Source organism: Erythrolamprus reginae, chromosome 11 (assembly GCF_031021105.1).
Source record: "Erythrolamprus reginae isolate rEryReg1 chromosome 11, rEryReg1.hap1, whole genome shotgun sequence".
Taxonomy (NCBI): Eukaryota; Metazoa; Chordata; class Lepidosauria; order Squamata; family Dipsadidae; genus Erythrolamprus; species Erythrolamprus reginae.
In genome coordinates this window covers 29285340-29304364 of record NC_091960.1, presented here as the reverse complement: position 1 = coordinate 29304364, position 19025 = coordinate 29285340, and the positions used below count along the sequence as shown (strand labels likewise).

The 19025-nt window shown below is 41.4% G+C and overlaps 1 protein-coding gene across 3 annotated transcripts in view; it reads right to left on the bottom strand.

Moving 5' to 3' along the window:
* Window positions 1–562: 562 nt before the first annotated feature.
* The window catches only part of MFSD2A (MFSD2 lysolipid transporter A, lysophospholipid), an 85771-nt gene continuing 67308 nt past the window's right edge, over window positions 563–19025 (bottom strand). For all 3 annotated transcript variants that reach the window (XM_070764658.1, XM_070764661.1, XM_070764660.1), the window contains exons 10-14: window positions 14599–14682; window positions 12097–12209; window positions 8122–8265; window positions 6610–6786; window positions 563–1317 (exon numbers count right to left, since the gene is read on the bottom strand). In XM_070764658.1, the coding sequence (XP_070620759.1) occupies window positions 1257–1317; window positions 6610–6786; window positions 8122–8265; window positions 12097–12209; window positions 14599–14682 (579 nt within the window). In that variant the 3' untranslated portion in view covers window positions 563–1256. The remainder of the gene's footprint in view (window positions 1318–6609; window positions 6787–8121; window positions 8266–12096; window positions 12210–14598; window positions 14683–19025) is intronic.

The window sequence follows — 19025 nt, the reverse complement described above, 5'->3', positions numbered from 1 at the left end:
TGAGATATTATTATCAAAGAAAATGAGGCCACCTGTGGTTGGGTGGGGCTGGGGTAATTAGTGAGGCTGCTATAAAGAGCAGCCTGTGGGTTTGGCCATTGTGGAGGATTATCTGATCGTTGTGTTTCGTGACTGCTTTGCTGACTTTGACCTTTTGTGTGCTGATTTTCCCCCGCTTGGAAACTAAACCAGAGCAAAGTGTGTTTCACTTTGTGAAAGAAGAAGGACTGTGAATTGCCTCACAGCTGCAAGCTAAGTATCACAGAACTGATAAGGGACTTGTACAAATTACCAGTTTGTTTGGAGACGAGTGCTCTTTGCTATACCAAAAGAGGGCTTAGTTCAAGTGAATTTTCATTATAAAGAACATTGTTTTGAATTTTCAAACGTGTGTGTGTCTGAAATTTGTACCTGTGAATTTTTGGGAGGAGTGTACCAGAGAGCCCGACAGAACATTAACCTGGGTATGGAATTTAGATTTTAATGATTGGTGTATTTACCTTGTTTGTTATACTGTACTTCACTTACATTTTAAAGAAACATTAAAGAAAAACAGCCGTGCTAGTGATATTTTTCCATTTTAATGTAAATTATTAACAAATCCATAGTTTTCTTTCTGTACACAATAAAAATAGGAAAACATGATATTTTTATATGTACAGCATTAAGTTACTTTAATTAGCTTCTTGATATATACAAATATATACTTATATATAAACAGGAACCTCACAGGATAGTTCATTAGTTGCATCTTATTTACAGGGGGGAAAAAACAGTACAAGGTCATATTTTGACAAGGTCAAGCCACCGGTGTAATATACACCAAAAAGCACCATCTGGGTCCATGATAATAAAATATGTAATGCAATATTGAATAGGACAAAAAAACCATACCAAAATGCACTTAACAGGTTTGCACCATTCCGTGGGTGGATTAGTGATAAATAGCATATGTTTAAAAGATATCACAACACAACAGAGGTTTTTCAAACCGATTCTGCTAAAAGGACACACTGAGATGATGCTTGTTCTCATTAGAGGTATCTTATTGGAGTACCAAAAGTTAAAGTATGCTTGACGATCGGTGATCCATGGATCCCACTTAAGGCACAACGCCGATCAATATTTCATTTCCAGAGCAGTCTTTTAAGGGCTTCACAAGTGCTCTCCCCAAGGAAGCAAGTCTTTCACAGTGGATGTCATGGTGGCCCCATGTTTACAGGATCCCAGGGGGTTAAACCAAGACAAAGGTAAGGTCAAACAATACTGGCTAGTTCTGTGGAATCTGTCTCTGTGCTACTGTTGCTCTCTTCATCTCTGGAAAGAATCCAAATATAGAAAAGTAATAAGCACAACGTCTTGAGAAGAGCAATTATCTCGGGTATAAGAACTTTTATTTTTTCCACCATAAAATAAAACAATATACAGTGATACCTCGTCTTACAAACGCCTCGTCATGCAAACTTTTCAAGATACAAACCCGGGGTTTAAGATTTTTTTGCCTCTTCTTACAAACTATTTTCACCTTACAAACCCACCACCGCTGCTGGGATGCCCCGCCTCCGGACTTCCGTTGCCAGCGAAGCGCCCGTTTTTGCACTGCTGGGATTTCCCTGAGGCTCCCCTCCATGGGAAACTCCACCTCCAGACTTCTGTGTTTTTGTGATGCTGCAGGGGAATCCCAGCAGCGCAAAAACGGGCGCTTCGCTGGCAACAGAAATCTGGTGGTGGGGTTTCCCAGCAAGGGGAGCCTCAGCAAAATTGCAGCATTGCAAAAACACAGAAGTCTGGAGGTGGGGTTTCTCATGGAGGGGAGTCTCAGGGGAATCCCAGCAGCGTAAAATCAGGCACTTCGGCTGGCAAAAGGGGTGAATTTTGGGCTTGCACGCATTAATCGCTTTTCCATTGATTCCTGTGGGAAACATTGTTTCGTCTTACAAACTTTTCACCTTAAGAACCTCATCCCGGAACCAATTAAGTTCGTAAGACGAGGTATCACTGTATAGTTATAAACACAACAGCAATACTTAAAATCAATCATATATAAACTTTTATTTTCTTATTACTCAATGGAGGCTCTTATCTCTCCTCGTCTAAAAATTTCTATTAATTTTATACAACATTGTCAATTCTTAAAAGTCTAAATAAAAATTCTTCTTCTCCGTCTTACTATAAAAAGTTACCTTACATCAATGCAAACATTAATAAAATCTCTTTTATCTAAATGTTAATATTGTATCATATAGCTAGTAAAAAATTATATAGCTTTAATAAAAGAAACTATTCATAATATATTATCTACTTCATAAAATAAAGTTCTGTATGTTTCAAATCTAAACAACGAGTAAAATTTGTGTTATATCATTATATAGTGCTACCCCCATTTCTTATCTTCACCATCTGGCTTCGCAAATTTAAATCAAATTCTCATATTTCAATTTTTCCCAAAATTAACCAATTACTAATACATACGTATCTCTTAGTTTTCTATCCAATCATAATACTTCCCCCAAATTTTATAATAATCCAAGTCTTGTTTATTTTTAAGTTTCAAAGTCAATCTACTCATCTCTGCGCAATCCATAATTTTCTCAAAACTTCCCTTTCTGTTGGTATCCTATTCAATGTCCAACTTTGTGCATATACAATCCTAGCTGCTGTAATAATATGTATAATTAAACATGTCTCTTCTTTATCAAAATTATCTGGTATAATACCCAGAAGGTGCATCTTGGGGAGAAGAGCAATTATCTCTAAGCAGAGATTCAGGGACTGGGTCAAACCCAGGGCCTGGGGGCCGGATCTAGCCCGCGGGGTGATTAGATCTGGCCTGCAAGGCAGTCCTGGAAACAGCAAGGACTGGTCTGTGGTGGCTCCGCCAGCAAAAACAGAGCTTGGGAGGGCTGCAGCTCAACTTTTGCTATTGGTGCGGTGTCCTTTACCATTCTGGTAGCAACCCACTACTAATGTACTTGCAGGAGAAGTGGTGGTGGGGGACTTTGGGCAACTAGACTTTCAATCCTGGGCCTAGAAAGTTTAGAACTAAGACGCCTTAAACAAGATCTAAGTATTGCCCACAAGATCATATGCTACAACGTCCTGCCTGTCGGCGACTACTTCAGCTTCAACCACAACAACACAAGAGCACACAACAGATTTAAACTTAATATTAAGTGCTCCAAACTTGACTGTAAAAAATATGACTTGTCGAAGCGTGGAACTCATTACCAGACTCCATAGTGTCATCTTCAAACCCCCAACACTTTACCCTTAGATTATCCACGGTTGACCTATCCAGATTCCTAAGAGGTCAGTAAGGGGCGAGTACAAGTGCACTAGAGTGCCTTCCGTCCCCTGTCCTATTGCTCTCCTAACATAGAGCTTTCCCATAGAGTGACCCACATGAAGAGACTAAGCAGTCCTGTGCTGAAACGGGAAAGAGGATAAGGATAGTGACACTCAGAGGTGGGCTGCTAAGGTGGGACGGTGACGTGTGCTCGCCCCTGTGGCTCTAAGTGCTAGTGGAGTCCAGCGCAATTCTGCTACGGCACCTGGGCAGGAAGCGAAATCATGCACGGACCGCAGGGGCGCCATAGGCAAACCTGCATGTCCGCGCATGATTTCGCTACCTGCCCAGGTGCAGTAGCAAAATTGCGCTGGACTGCACTACCACTCAGAGCCACAGGGGCGAGCACACATCACCGTTGGGTTTAGGACATTTAGCCTCCGCCAGTTGGATGAAGCTCTTTCCTCCACAGCAGCTGATCGGCTGCTGCCTTCTCTCCCTCGCCCAAAGGCCCCTAGCTCTTGCCCCCAGCCCTTTGGTCACAAAAATCCACATTCAGCCACAGCCTTTTGGCCACGTGGGACACTTCGCCACCATCCAATCAGAACGGTTGTTACAAAATGCTACTTTTGGAAGGAAAGAATGGGACAGTTTGCTCTTTCATACACAAACACACACATTGAATGATAAGAGAGGGAAGGGACCTCGGTGGCCATCTAGCCTGACCCACTTTCTCATTCAGGAGACTTACAGAATGATAGAGAGGGAAGGGACCTCGGTGGCCATCTAGTCTGACCCCCTTCTCATTCAGGAGACTTACAGAATGATAGAGAGGGAAGGGACCTTGGTGGCCATCTAGTCTGACCCCCTTCTCATTCAGCAGACTTACAGAAGGATAGAGAGGGAAGGGACTTTGGTGACCATCTAGTCTGACCCCCTTCTCATTCAGGAGACTTACAGAATGATAGAGAGGAAAGGGAACTCAGTGGCCATCTAGTCTGACCTGACCCACCTTCTCATTCAGGAGACTTACAGAATGATAGAGAGGAAAGGGAACTCAGTGGCCATCTAGTCTGACCCACTTTCTCATTCAGGAGACTTACAGAATGATAGAGAGGGAAGGGAACTCAGTGGCCATGTAGTCTGACCCACTTTCTAATTCAGGAGACTCACAGAATGATAGAGAGGGAAGGGACCTCGGTGGCCATCTAGTATGACCCCTCTTCTCAGTCTTTGGGGCCTTTGGGCGAGGGAGTGAAGGCAGCGGCCGATCAGCTGCTGCGGAGGAAAGAGCTTCATCCAACTGGCGGAGGCAAAAAGTCCCATTCCCTCACCGTTCCACCTTAGGAGCCAACCTCTGGTGACACCTGAGAATCTGTCAAGATGTATCTAGTAGTTTAATTTTTTTAAAAATCATAGCTTTAGTTTGACAAGATTCTGTCTATAGTTAAATAAAGGGCTGGACTTGCTTGGATTTCCCTGTGTCATCTCTGGGTTTGGGTCTGACAATCAGGAAGCTATCAGGAAGACTTCTATCTGCAAAACTAAAGTACACGAACACTCAGCATTTTATATTTAGTGTCCTACTGTATGCTCACCCATCTGGTGCAAAAGTGCTACATCAGAGAAACGTGATAGTCACTTGTCTCAGAGCCAGAAGCATCAGCTCTATTTTAAGTTTTGGCAATTAAATTGAAAGGATGTTCTTGAAGGGAGGGCCTGGGGGGGTGTCAGGATTTCAAACGCTACCCATAAGAGGCAAAGGTGAAATCATCTAAAGCAGTGTTTCTCAACCTTGGCCGTTTGAAGATGTGTGGACTTCAACTCCCAGAATTCCCCAGCCAGCGTTGCTGGCTGGGGAATTCTGGGAATTGAAGTCCACACATCTTTAAACAGCCAAGGTTGAGAAACACTGCTCTAAAGTCTGCTACCGGTTTGGCTTTGCGCACGCTTTGAGCATGCCTGCGTGACACAGGCACTAATGTGCAGTGTTGACAAAGGAGCATTTTTGAAGCCATCAGTATTCAAAAAGGTTGAGTAGAACAGTGGGGGGGGGGGATCAGCTTTCTAGCTAATCTAGATCGCATGGCACATCTGATTGACGCACAGCTGATGGTTGGATATGCAGTGGTGCCTCTACCTAAGAACGCCTCTACTTAAGAACTTTTCCAGATAAGAATGGGGTGTTCAAGATTTTTTTGCCTTTTCTTAAGAACCATTTTCTACTTAAGAACCCGAGTCCGGAAAAAATTTCCAGGAAATTTGAGAGCGGCACGAAGGCCCGGCCAGTTCCTTACCATTCGCCCTGGGTTTCTCTCTCATGTGCAGTGTATGGGAGGCAGCCGCGTGCTGGATGTATGGGAGGCGCGTTCTTCTCCTCGCCCCTAAGAGTCCCTCTTTTTTTTTTTAAGCCTTAAAGTTTTGGATTTTTTTGATTCCCTTCACCTCACCTTCTTCCTTCGATAGCGACTCTCCTCCTCCTCTTCTTCCTCTTCCTCCTCCCACCCAAATTCTGAGATTTATTTCTTTCCTAATGGGTTTGCATGCATTATTTGCTTTTACATTGATTCCTATGGGAAAAATTGCTTCTACTTACAAACTTTTCTACTAAAGAACCTGGTCAAAAAATGAATTTAGTTCTTAAGCAGAGGTACCACTGTAGATAATAAAATAGAGGGGAAGTTATCTATTTTTCCCCAAACATTTTTTAAAATATTAGATTTGTTTTTAATATTAGATTTGCTACACTTAGCCCCGAGTCTGCGGAGAGGGGCGGCATACAAGTCTATTAAATTAAATTAAATTAAATTAAATTAAATTAAATTAAATTAAATTAAATTAAATTAAATTAAATTAAATTAAATTAAATTAAATTAAATTAAATTAAATTAAATTAAATTAAATTAAATTAAATTAAATTAAATTAAATTAAATTAAATTAAATTAAATTAAATTAAATTAAATTAAATTAAATTAAATTAAATTAAATTAAATTAAATTAAATTAAATTAAATTAAATTAAATTAAATTAAATTAAATTAAATTAAATTAAATTAAATTAAATTAAATTAAATTAAATTAAATTAAATTAAATTAAATTAAATTAAATTAAATTAAATTAAATTAAATTAAATTAAATTAAATTAAATTAAATTAAATTAAATTAAATTAAATTAAATTAAATTAAATTAAATTAAATTAAATTAAATTAAATTAAATTAAATTATTAAATTAAATTAAATTATTATATGCAAATCCCAGCCCACCTCCTCTCTTGGCCAGCTGCCCACCCCTCCTTCCCTGCCTGTGGTCAGACCTCTCACCTTAAATCCTGCAGGGCTTTCTTGTTTTTTTCCCGCCTATCCTCATCGATGGGGTAGAGCTTAAAGAGGAGCAGCCCAAAAATGATCAATGCCACCGGGGCGGCAGAGACGAGCATCTTCAAAGTCAGGTTCACCTCCTCCGGTTGGGAGCAGCCTCGAGTCTTGTATCCTGCAAAGCTGCAATGAATTAAACAGGGGAGGTTGGACAAAGGGAGCAGTGGCAAGAGCTCAAACCACTTCATTGTGGTAAGGGTCATTCTTTGTCAAGTGGACCAGGTGTTCACTTTTTTGCAGCCTTATTTGAAAAGAAACCATCACAAAAACAACATGTATATGATATGAGAAAAAAACGTGCTCCTTCTAACAAAATAAAATGAAGAATGGCAATAAATAGAGTAGGGAAGGGTGGAGTGGAGTATAATGGAATGGAATAAAATAGAATAGCAATTAGAATGTGTTGTGGTTAGCTCTGGCCCAGCTCCTGCCCCAAGGACTGTGGATGTGGGGGAGACATCCACATGCCGCAGGCCTGTTTTGCCCCGGGTGGAATCTGCTGATGAAGGCTCCTCTGACCAAGAGGACATGAGTGACAGGGAGGAGGAGAGTGAGGCAGACAGCACAGAAGGAGATCAATTATCTAGCTCCTCCTTGGATTCAGAACAAGAGTTAATGATACAGCCACGCATGCGGAGAGCGATGCATAGGCAACAACAACTGAGAGATTATTATCAAAGAAAACGAGGCCACCTGTGGTTGGGTGGGGCTGTGGTCATTAGTGAGGCTGCTATAAATAGCAGCCTGTGGGTTTGGCCATTGTGGAGGATTATCTGATCGTGTTTCGTGACTGCTTTACTGACTTTGACCTTTTGTGTGCTGATTTTCCCCCGCTTTGAAACTAAACCAGAGCAAAGTGTGTTTCACTTTGTGAAAGAAGAAGGACTGTGAATTGCCTCACAGCTGCAAGCTAAGTATCACAGAACCGATAAGGGACTTGTACAAATTACCAGTTTGTTTGGAGACGAGTGCTCTTTGCTATACCAAAAGAGGGCTCAGTTTATGTGAATTTTCATTATAAAGAACATTGTTTTGAATTTTCAAACATGTGTGTGTCTGAAATTTGTACCTGTGAATTTTTGGGAGGAGTCTACCAGAGAGCCCGACAGAACAGAATGGAATGGAATAGTAATAAACGGGAGGAGTAAATAGTAATAGTAATAAAATAGTAATAAAAGAGAATAGTAATAAAAGAGGAGTCATTCGAATAGAATGGCAATAAATAGAGTAGGGTAGGGTGGAGTACAGTGGAGTGGAATGGAATAAAATAGAAATAAGAATAAGTAATTAGAAAATAGAATAACAATTAGAATGGAATGGAATAGTAATAAACATAATGGAGCAATAGTAGAGAGATTCCTTTTTTCAAAAGATTTACCAAGGATTGCAAATTTATGGATCCCGAAAGAGCTGGGATTCTGAATCCTATTAGCCAATAGGGTGACAGTGAAAACTCACTCTAAACTGAGCGTGGAGATGCCCAGAGATACTCCAGAAGCAAACTTGGTGAAGAAGACGTAGAATGAGAAGAAAATAGCTTCGTGGCCTCTGCAACCTGGGTTCTGAAGGTTGAAGTCATCCACAACATCTGGCAACATAGACCTAACGGAAGGAGACAAGACAGAAGCCAACTAATCAGTTTAGCCATAAGGAGGTTCACTAAGGAACAAGATACGAACCAGAGCTTTCCTAAAAACGGGCACCAAAGGACTGTTTTGAACGTGAGTAAAAATGTAATTTAATTTAGTTTAATTTGTTAGATTTATAATCCCCCCAACTCCGGTCAGGCTCTGGAAATCACACAGCGAAAAATGAGTTGAACTGTTTTTAATTGCTTCAAAATTCTATTCCTAACCCTTTCCGTTCTGTCAGAAGTTTGACATCAAACTATATTTTCTCAATTAGACTGTTTCCATCTTCTCTTAAAACATTAACAGAAGCTACAATGGACTGAGAATCCATTGCGTCTCCACGTAGCTGCCTGGAGAATTCTGGGAATTGAAGTCTTAAACTTTAAAGTCTTAAAGTTGCCAAGTTTGGGGACTTATGGACCAGCTTATCCTTCAATATATAGTACAGTGGTACCTCTACTTGCGAACTTAATTTGTTCCACGACCATGTTCTTAAGTAGAAAAATTTGTAAGAAGAAGCAATTTTACCCATAGGAATCAATGTAAAAGAAAATAATGGGTGTGATTGGGAAAACCACAGGGAGGGTGGAGGCCCTGTTTCCTCCCAGGAGATTCCTAGAGAGGCCCCACGGAGGCTTCACCTTGCTTTTCCAGTTACAGTTCAGGATGCTTGGGTGTATAAATGAAAAATGGGTCTTGAGAAGAGGCAAAAAAAATCTTGAACACCCAGTTCTCATCTAGAAAAGTTAGTAAGTAGAGGCGTTCTTAGGTAGAGGTACCACTGTACCATGTTTTCCCGAAAATAAGACCCTGACTTATATTTTTTGAACCCTGAAAAAAGTGCTTGGTCTTATTGCCGTGCACTCAAAAGCCCAATTGGACTTATTATTAGGGGATATTATTTTATTTTATTATATTATTAGGGGATATTATCTTATTAGGGGATATTATCTTATTTTGAGGGAAACAAGATAAAAGAATTGAAATTCGATGTAACGACCAACTGGTAAATCAATCAAAACCCAACAGAAACGACATATCAAGGGGGAACTCAAATCTTCATGAATCTCAAAGTCCCTTTGAAAGGTTTTAATGCCCTAATACAGGGGTCCCCAAACTTTTTACACAGGGGGCCAGTTCACTGTCCGTCAGACTGTTGGAGGGCCGGACTATAAAAAAAACTATGAACAAAATTCCTATGCACACTGCACATACCTTGTTTTAAAGTAAAAAACAAAATGGGAATGTACTATTTAGAGGGGGGAGAAGGTCTGAAATTCAAATATGTTTATGTTTTGTTTTTAATTTTCTTTTGTTGACATCTGATTGGCTATACAAGGTTTTCTTGGCTTATGAAAAATGTATAAAGAAAGAAGGAAGCACTTTTGCATAATGGTTAATAAGTTAGAAATATAATTGGTGTTGCACTTTTTGAAGGAACATTAAGGAGGAAATTTAATTAAAAGAAAATGAATGTAACTGGATGACAAAATTAGAAAAAAAAACTTTTGCAACTTTTTTGATGATTGATATTAGTTACTAACAAAATACTGCATGTTATTCATGGAAAATTAGATGGTACACTGTGTAATTTGAATGCATGTTGAGAGAAAAATTTAAAAAAATTACCCCCCCCCAAAAACAGTCCTTCCTTCCTCTGTCCCTCCATTCATTTCATTCTTCCTTCCTTCCTTCCTTCCTTTCTTCCTTGTTCCCTCCATTTCTCCTTCCTTCCCTCCTTCATTCCTCTCCACTTCTCCTTCCCTCCCTCTCTTTCCCTTTTCTTTCTTTCTCTCTCTCTTTTCCCTGTGCTCTTGTCACTCACTGGCGGGCCAGATAAATTGCCTCAGCGGGCCGCATGTGGCCCGCGGGCCGTAGTTTGGGTACCTCTGCCCTAATAGGTTTGGGGGCTACTCTTTAGGAGAGATCCCTGTTTTTTTTCCCTTTGGATAGCAATGGCAATAGTATTTAGACATATATACGGCTTTGCAGTGCTTTTACAGCCCTCTCTAAGCTTTACAGAATCAGAACATTGCCCCCAACAATCTGGGTCCTCGTTTGACCACTTCAGAAGGATGGAAGGCTGATCTCTCCTAAAGAGTAGCCCCCAAACCTATTAGGGCATTAAAACCTTTTATAGGGACTTTGAGATTCATGAGGATTTGAGTTCCCCCTTGATATGTGGTGAGATTTGAACTGCTGAACTACAGCCAGCAGTTAGCAGAAGTAGCCTGCAGTGCTACACTCTAACCACTGCACCACCCTGCCTTTTTTTTTCAGAGAAGTGGGACAGGAATAGAACTATGCAACTAGTCCTCAACCGTACGGCCACAATTGAGCCCAAAATGTCTGTTGCTAAGTGAGACAGTTGTTAAGTGACTTTTGCCCCATTTTATGACACAGTTGTCTAGTGAAGCACTGGGTTAAGTTAGTAACACAGTTGTTATTGCAGTATTTCCCAACCTTGGCCACTTGAAGATATTTGGACTTCAACTCCCAGAATTCCCCAGCCAGCATTCGCTGGCTGGGGAATTCTGGGAGTTGAAGTCCAAATATCTTCAAGTGGCCAAGGTTGGGAAACACTATGTTATTGTAAGCGAATCTGGCGCCCACATTGACGTTTCCTGTCACATGCCCCCAGGACTTTGCAACTGTCATAAATACTGTATTTTTCAGACTATAAGGCGCACCTGTATATAAGATAGAGTAGAATAGAATAGAATTTTATTGGCCAAGATGCACTAAGATTTCAAAGAGGTAAGTAAGACAAAAAGTTTTTGTCCTCCCCAGACCCCAGTCTGCGGAGAGGGGCGGCATACAAATCCAATAAATAAATGAATGAATGAATGAATGAACAAACAAACAAACAAACAAACAAACAAACAAACACTCTGCAAGTCTCCCAAAACCCCTGTGCACCTAATTTTTTGCAAAAATGGACCCGTTGTCTTGTAAAAATGGGATGGGCAGAGGGTTTGGGAAGCTGCAGAGAGCTCCTGGGGGCTGGAGGAAGGCAAAACCACCCCTGTTTTTGTGAAAAATGGCCAGTTTTTGCCCACTTTTTTTCACAAAACAGGGCTGTTTTTGCTTTCCCTCAGCCTCCAGGAGCCCTCTGCAGCTCCAAAACCCTCTGCCCATCCCATTTTCCCAAGAAAACGGGCCCATATTTTGCAAAAATGGAATGTGAGGGCCAGGGCTTTGGGAGGGCAAAAGTGGCTGTATTCAGTATATAAGATGCACTGACATTTCCACCCTCTTTTACAGGGGGAAAGGTGCGAAATACGGCACAGGTCAGTTGCCAAGCAACTGAATTTTGATCACGTGACCACAAGGGGGCTGCGACGGTCACGTGAACAACAGTCGTAAGTCCCCCTTTTTTCCCTTTGAATGGTCCCTAAATGAACGGCTGTAAGTCGAGACCTACCTACCTCTACTGCAGTGGTTCTCAACCTTTCCAATGCCATGACCTCTTAATACAGTTCCTCACGTTGTGGTGGTCCCCAACCATAAGTCTAGCACCCATTCTCCCAACAGAGCTTTAAGCTGATTGGCAGGAAGGTCAGAGGGACACCCCCGCTGCAAACACTTGATTGGTCAGATTGTAAAAATATGTTCCAAGGCACCAGAATAGAAGCGTTAGTTCCTAACACTATGGGAAATTTGTCTTTTCCCCTGGTCTTAGGCGACCCCAGTGAAATGGACGTTCGACCCCCAAAGGGGTCCCGACCCCCAGGTTGAGAACCACTGCTCTACTGTATATTGAGTTCTGAAAACAGGCACAGATGCTCGGCAATTCACTTACCACGGCAAGAGGAAAGCGGCAGCCACGCTTATTCCAGCTGCAACGGCCACCACGTAGGTCATAATGAGGTTGCTTTCCAAAATCACCACCGAGATGAGGAAAGGAGTGGCAGACTGGAGAGTGGGAAGAGAAGACGGGGTTAGGAAGATCACTTGGGTTTGGAGTTGAATGGACTTTCATGCAACTTTGCACTTTAAGACAACAGAATAGAAATGGGGCTTTGGCTACAAAGGGGGTCTACAGAAAATTGAGCTGGCTTGAGAGCTAAGAATGACTTGATCATTAAGGGAAACTTATACCCTTTGTTTTTGTGGGTGCTTCTTTCTCTTTTTGCCCATGGTTGCCCATGAGAACCTACAGTATTTTTCGGAGTATAAGACACACCTTATTTTTTGAGGAGAAAAACCTGCCTACCAGGTATTAAACTGTCTAGCGTCCTTAGTCTGGTAAGCTTCAGCAGATTATTTTATCCCCTAGTTGTTGTGTTTGGGCTTGGGCCAGCCGTTGCTCCCACAGATGGGAGAGATGCGGCACAAAGTGAGTGCGAAAGCCTGGCTGACAGCCAGGAAGACGTGGCAGACAGCCATGAGGATGAGGCCACTGGTTCAGAGGAGTTGGCAGACAGCACGCAGGACCCAGCAGACAGCCCAGGGGATTTGGCATGCAGTCCCTCAGACAGTCTCTCTTCCTTGGATTCCTCTGCAGACCAATTCATAGACATGCGTAGCCGAAGAGCCATGCAAAGGAGGGCTCACTTGAAGGATTATTACAGGTGATCAGAGTAGCACCTGGGCTGGGTGTGGTTCTTATACTGAGGGCTGGGTGTGGTTCCCTTAATGAGGGCTAAAGGTATAAAAGGGAACAGAGGCACAAGGCAAACTGTGGCTGTTTATCTGTGTTACTTTGTGGTTCCTGCTCTGAAGTTTCTGTTCCGTGCCTTTGGATTTCAACCCAGCCTTTTCAGGCACATGGGAGGTGAAACCTCTGGGACTTGCTGTTTGCTCTAAAGATTCAAAGGACTCCCGAAACGTTTCTGCTCCATGTTTGCTTTTTCCTGTGTTTTGTATTTGGCTGAATTACGCTTTGCACTATCATTATTTCCTGACACTAAGGACTGTTTTGGTTAACCCTTTTTTGTTTGTTTAATACAAGTTTGCTGATTAGAACAGCACATGTGTGTTTGATTTCTTTTCCTTGTACTGTTACGAATTGCCTGAGCCCAGTCAGGCAAAACACTAGTTAGGGCTTAAAACAACATTCTTTGCAGAGAGTAAGCAATGAAAAAAAACCCTGCAAAGACTTAGGGCTGGAAAAAACATTCTTCAGAGAGAGTAGCAATGAAATAGCCTGCAAGCTGGCCAGATCGTTAGCACCTTGTTAGGGCTGAAAAAAGAACTTCTTGGGAGGGAGTAGAGATGAAAAAAAATCCTGCAAGCTGGGGAAGATCTTAGCACCTTGTTAGGGCTGGAAAGAACATCCTCCCCAGCAATTAGCAATGAAAAAAGCCTGTAAGCTGGAAAAAGCTGGTAAGATAGTTAACACTTCATTAGGTCTGAAAAAACACTTTTCAGAAGGGATACCAATGAAAACAAGCCTGCACGCCCGGAACAGGGGGTGAGATCGTCAGCGCCTCATTAGGGCCAAAAAATAAGCTTCAAAAAAGCTACATTCAGAGTATAAGATGCGCACAGCTTCTTTTTTTGGGGGGGGGGGGGAGAAGGTGCATTTTATACTCCAAAAATATGGTAATCATAATTAAGAGCAGCTTCCTTATACTTTCTCAGATACAACCATGGGTTGAGAAGAGAGCATATGCACCAAAGACAAATTCCTTGTGTGTCAATAAAGAATTCTATTCTGTTCTATATTATTATTCTATTCTATATCATTATTCTATTCTATATTATTGTTCTGTTCTGTTCTATTCTATATTATTATTCTATTCTATATTATTATTATTCTATTCTATATTATTATTCTGTTCTTTTCTGTTCTCTTCCCTTCTCTTGAACAATTTTCATGGCGGCCTCTTTCAGAAGTTACCTAAGTAAGTAATAGGACTACATCATTTCCCCACTATGACCATAATTGAGAGCCAGTCATTAAGTGGATCACCCTGTGACCATGCCTGCTTTTACGACTTTATTTTACAGCGGTGGCAAACACCATGGTCATAAAATGAACACAGCAGTTGTTAAGCAAATCCATTTTAGCCCCTGAGCATTTTTTTTTTTTTGCTGGAAACTGAAAGTAAAACTCTGGTTTCTGGGGCAGGGGAAAGAAGTTGTAAATCGCAAACGATTTGATTGGGAGCATTGCAAACTATCATAAATGCAGGCCAGTTATCAAACGCCCCAAATGCAGTCCTATTCCCGTAGGAGTGGGAGCAGTTATCGTAAGATTGAAATTAAGTCCAAAAGTATCTTTCGGGGGCAACTGTTGTAACTTTGAATGGTTGTTAAGCGACCGGTCATAAGGTGAGGACTATCGGTATTCACTCACCGAGATGCCAATGTAAACAGCAGTTTTCTTCCCAAAACGTGTAAGGAACCACTGCCAGAAAGGGATGGTCAGCGTGGCTGAGAGCTGCAAAAGAACCGCAACAGAGAAAGGAAAGAAAGTTAATTATACCTGCTATTTGTTTTGTTTTTTAAAATAATTTTTACTGAGTAATTTTAAAAGCAACATAATATACACACAAAATATACAAACGTATAGTATTGGGTTGCTAGCCGGTACGGGCCACACTGCACACCAGTAGTAAAACCGGCAATGTGCACGCAGCTCTGGCTGACCAGCATGCATGTGTGCATGTCCTGGCGAGATTTGCGCGCCGCTCGCCCTTGCTTCCCCTACTGGTTCCCTGTTGCGCCCCGCACCCCTGCTTACTTGATCACCTCTTGCAGGGGTCATGGCACAGGGAGCAGGCTGGGTGGCCCCAATTCTGGCCGCGCGGCCTGCTCTAGGCTGTCCTGTGCCACAGGCATCTCTTCTGTGGCCTGGGAGATCAAAGAGCAGGCCACGCAGCCGGAGCTGGGACAGGGCATTTTTGTTGCCAACCCCAGTTGCTGCTCTAGGCGTTGCAGCGAGATTCGGCTGCTGCACATGTGCTGCAGCCGAAATCTCTCTCCGGCAGCAAAAATTCCCAGTTTCTTTGCTTCCGGCCATTCTCACAAGCAAAATCTTGTGAGAGGACGCGTGTGTGAGAGATTTCGGCAAAGCTGCACATGCAGAGGTGATGGAAAAAGCACTTCTGCAAATCTTGTTAAGAAAACTGCAGGGACTTATCCAGGAAAGTTAACCAGGAGACAAAAACTGACTCCAAGGCACCCAAAACAAAAAGATAATAAAATAGAGAGGAAGTTATCTATTTTTTTCCCAAGCATTTCCCCCCATTTCTTTTTTTCTTCATATCGTTCTTTTATCACTTTTAATATTCATAAACAACAACACATAATATTACAGTGGAGACCTCAGTATTATGCACCAAGCTCAAGCTACAAATCCTTATTATGTTATAAAATAATTGCACACGTTTTGCACCAGGCTATCAATGCTGGTTATTTTTAATTGTACAATTTAAGCAATCTTAAGTTCATTAATATCTCAGAATTATAGCTAGCATTGATATAGATTTCCTTCCCCTTATCTTTAAAGCTTTACATTATCTAAGTTAGCATACTGTTAACTTCTAATTTATATTTGACATTTTCCCCTCTACTGAGCTACTATTTGCATTCTTTTAACATATCATTTGCATTTTTATAATGCAATAAAACAATTAACTGCATACACAAACAGGGAACCAAGTTTTCCTCATTGAACAGCTAATATAAACTTTCACGCACCCATTTGAGACTTCCTACTCTTTGACCTAGCCTGGTTAGAAATTTCCATATAACAATAAAGAAATTTCCATATAACAATAAATCTGCCTCACTTCCTACTCCATCATAAAGAAGAGAAACAGACAGGCTGAAACAATTGACTAGAGATAATCTCAAGTTATGGTGAGTGTATACTACTTGGGGGCTTTTGAAAGCCGCACGAATCCCAGCGACTGGTTAGGTCCCACAGAGTTGGCCTTCTCTGGGTCCTGTCGACTAAGCAATGTCATTAGGTGGGACCCAGGAGAAGAGCCTTCTCTGTGGTGGCCCTGACCCTCTGGAACCAGCTCCCCCCAGATATCAGAGTTGACCCCACCCTCCTTGCCTTTCGCAAGCTCCTTAAAACCCACCTCTGTCGTCAGGCAGGGGGGAATTGAAATTTCCCTTCCCCCTAGGCTTATAGAATGTATACATGGTATGCTTGTATGTATGAGTGGTTCTTTAAATTGGGGTTTTTTAGATTATTTTTAATATTAGATTTGTTTACATTGTCTTTTTATTGTTGTTAGTTGCCCCGAGTCTTCGGAGAGGGGCGGCATACAAATCTAATAACTAAATAACTAAATAACTAACTAAATAACTAACTAACTAACTAACTAAATAACTAAATAACTAAATAAACAAATAAGGAAATAAACAAACAAACAAAAGCTCTCTTTGAGCCTCCGGGAGGCCAAAAACGGCCTCCTCAGGCTCTGGAGGTTGGAAATGGGCCTGTTTCCCAAATTTCCTGTAGGCCCGTTTTTCACCCACCCCAAGTCTTTGCGTGCGACCTGCACTTTTTCATCCAAAATGGGGACTCTGTGGAGGATGGGACCATCCGAACTACACAGAATCTTAGCTAGAGGTTCTCCCAAACCAGAGATGGGTTCCTACCTCTGGTTTGGGAGAACCGTTAGTAAACCGGTGGTGACATCACAAAGCCGGTTTTGTCGGTGCCCATCTGTGGGTGCTGCAGTCTTTAATTTTTTAATGATTATTTTGATTATTTTCTGGGAAGGGGTGTCTGAATTTTGATCACATGGCTATGAGGATGCTGCAACGGTCATAAATGTGAAAAATGGTCATAGGTCGCTTTTTTTTCAGTGCTGTTGTAACTTCAAACGGACTCTAAATAAATGTTTATAAGTTGAGGACTTCTGTAGAAGCAGAAGCAGGTTTAGATTCTCCAAAGAAGGAATTTAAGTTTGATGACATGAGGGAGCCAGCGGTTCACAATTAGCTTTGCCTTTTTCTTCCTTATTTTTAGTTTTAGTCTTAGTTGATGTTCTTGACAAATGTATCTTTTCTTTTATGTGCACCGAGAGCATATGCACCAAAGATAAATTCCTTGTGTCCAATCACACTTGGCCAATTAAGAATTCCATTCCATTCCATTCTATTCTATTCCTCCTCTATGCTCTATTCTATTCTATTCTATTTCATCCTATTCTATTCTATTCCTCCTCTATGTTCAATTCAATTCAATTCTATTCAATTCTATTCTATTTTATTCTATTCCTCCTCTATGTTCTGTTCTATTCTATTCTGTTCTATTCCATTCCATTCCATTCCATTCCATTCTGTTCCTCCTCTATGTTCTGTTCTGTTCTATTCTGTTCTATTCTGTTCTATTCCATTCCATTCTATTCCTCCTCTATGCTCTGTTCTGTTCTGTTCTATTCTATTCTATTTCATTCCTCCTCTATGTTCTGTTCTATTCTATTCCATTCCATTCCTCCTCTATATTTTGTTCTGTTCTATTCTATTCTATTCTATTCTATTTCATTCCATTCTATTCCTCCTCTATGTTTTGTTCTATTCTATTCTATTCCATTCCATTCCATTCCATTCCTCCCCTATGTTCTATTCTATTCTATTCTATTCTATTCTGGCAACTGAGGAAACGGGCTAATCCAGGCACTTGGTGCAGGACGTTATGAGAATACAGTAAGAAGGTGCTTGACGCTGAAGTCACAAGGGCTGTATGCTGAAGCAGGAAAGCAACGTGGCTCCCCGGGAGCATCCTTATATTCCAGCCTCCTTTTATGGGCTTGCCAATCTCTCCGTTCTACCTGCTATTGGTGAAAAGTTTCTTTTCCCACAGGAAAAATAAAACCCACAAAACTTCTCACAAACAGCAGGTGGAGCCGAGAGATGCGCTTCAGTTCAAAGCCATCCCCTCCTCCCCCTTTAAGGCCTAGCTAGCATCATTTATAAATCATTTATATATAAATAGCAGCTGTTAGCAAAGCAAAGCTTTGTTTGGAAATATCCAGGGGTTAAAAAAAAAACCCAAAACCAAAAGCCTGAGAAGAGATTGGCCATCTACTCTTTGAATAATGCAAGGCGGCTTCCGATGACCGGCCCTCCTCGTTCTTTTCATTCCCCCCAGACAAAGTCTTAATCCCCCAGAGAAGCACGGCAGTGTGGGTGTGCGTGGCGGCGGCTGGGGATGGCGAGGGCTCTCTGGCTGAAAGGGCTTAAGCGTCCCTCCACAGGCTTCCCTTCCCTTCATGACCAGACTACCTAAAATATAAAAGTCCAGCCGCTGACGTCCGTATGAATGAGCTAAAAATGGCCACTTTGAAGTTGCTTTTCTCATTCCGCCTCGGCTTCTCCCCAAAGGCTGCTCTGCATATTAATAGCATCTCAGAATTCTGGAGGGCCAAAAGTCTCCCGTGGCGAAGACGGCAGCTGCTTTGCATGCAGAAAACTTACATATTAGGCTCTCCCTCTTAGTCCCCACAGAAGGGGAAGGGGGACACACACGCAGTGGGGGTAGTAAGTTTATGCACTATTTATTGAATACTTAATAGTTTTTTTAAAATTGTCCTTCCTTCTCTAGTACCTTAGTATGATCCTCCGTTACTTTTAAAATAGGAAATAATTAAATAATAATAATAATAATAATAATAATAATAATAATAATAATTGGCGGAACAAAGCATTGCATGGCCAGTTCTTGGAGAAGATTGAAGGCAAAGTGGATAAAGAAAAGACCTGGTCAAGGCTTACAAGTGGAACACTAAAAAAGGAGACAGAAGGACTAATACTGGCGGC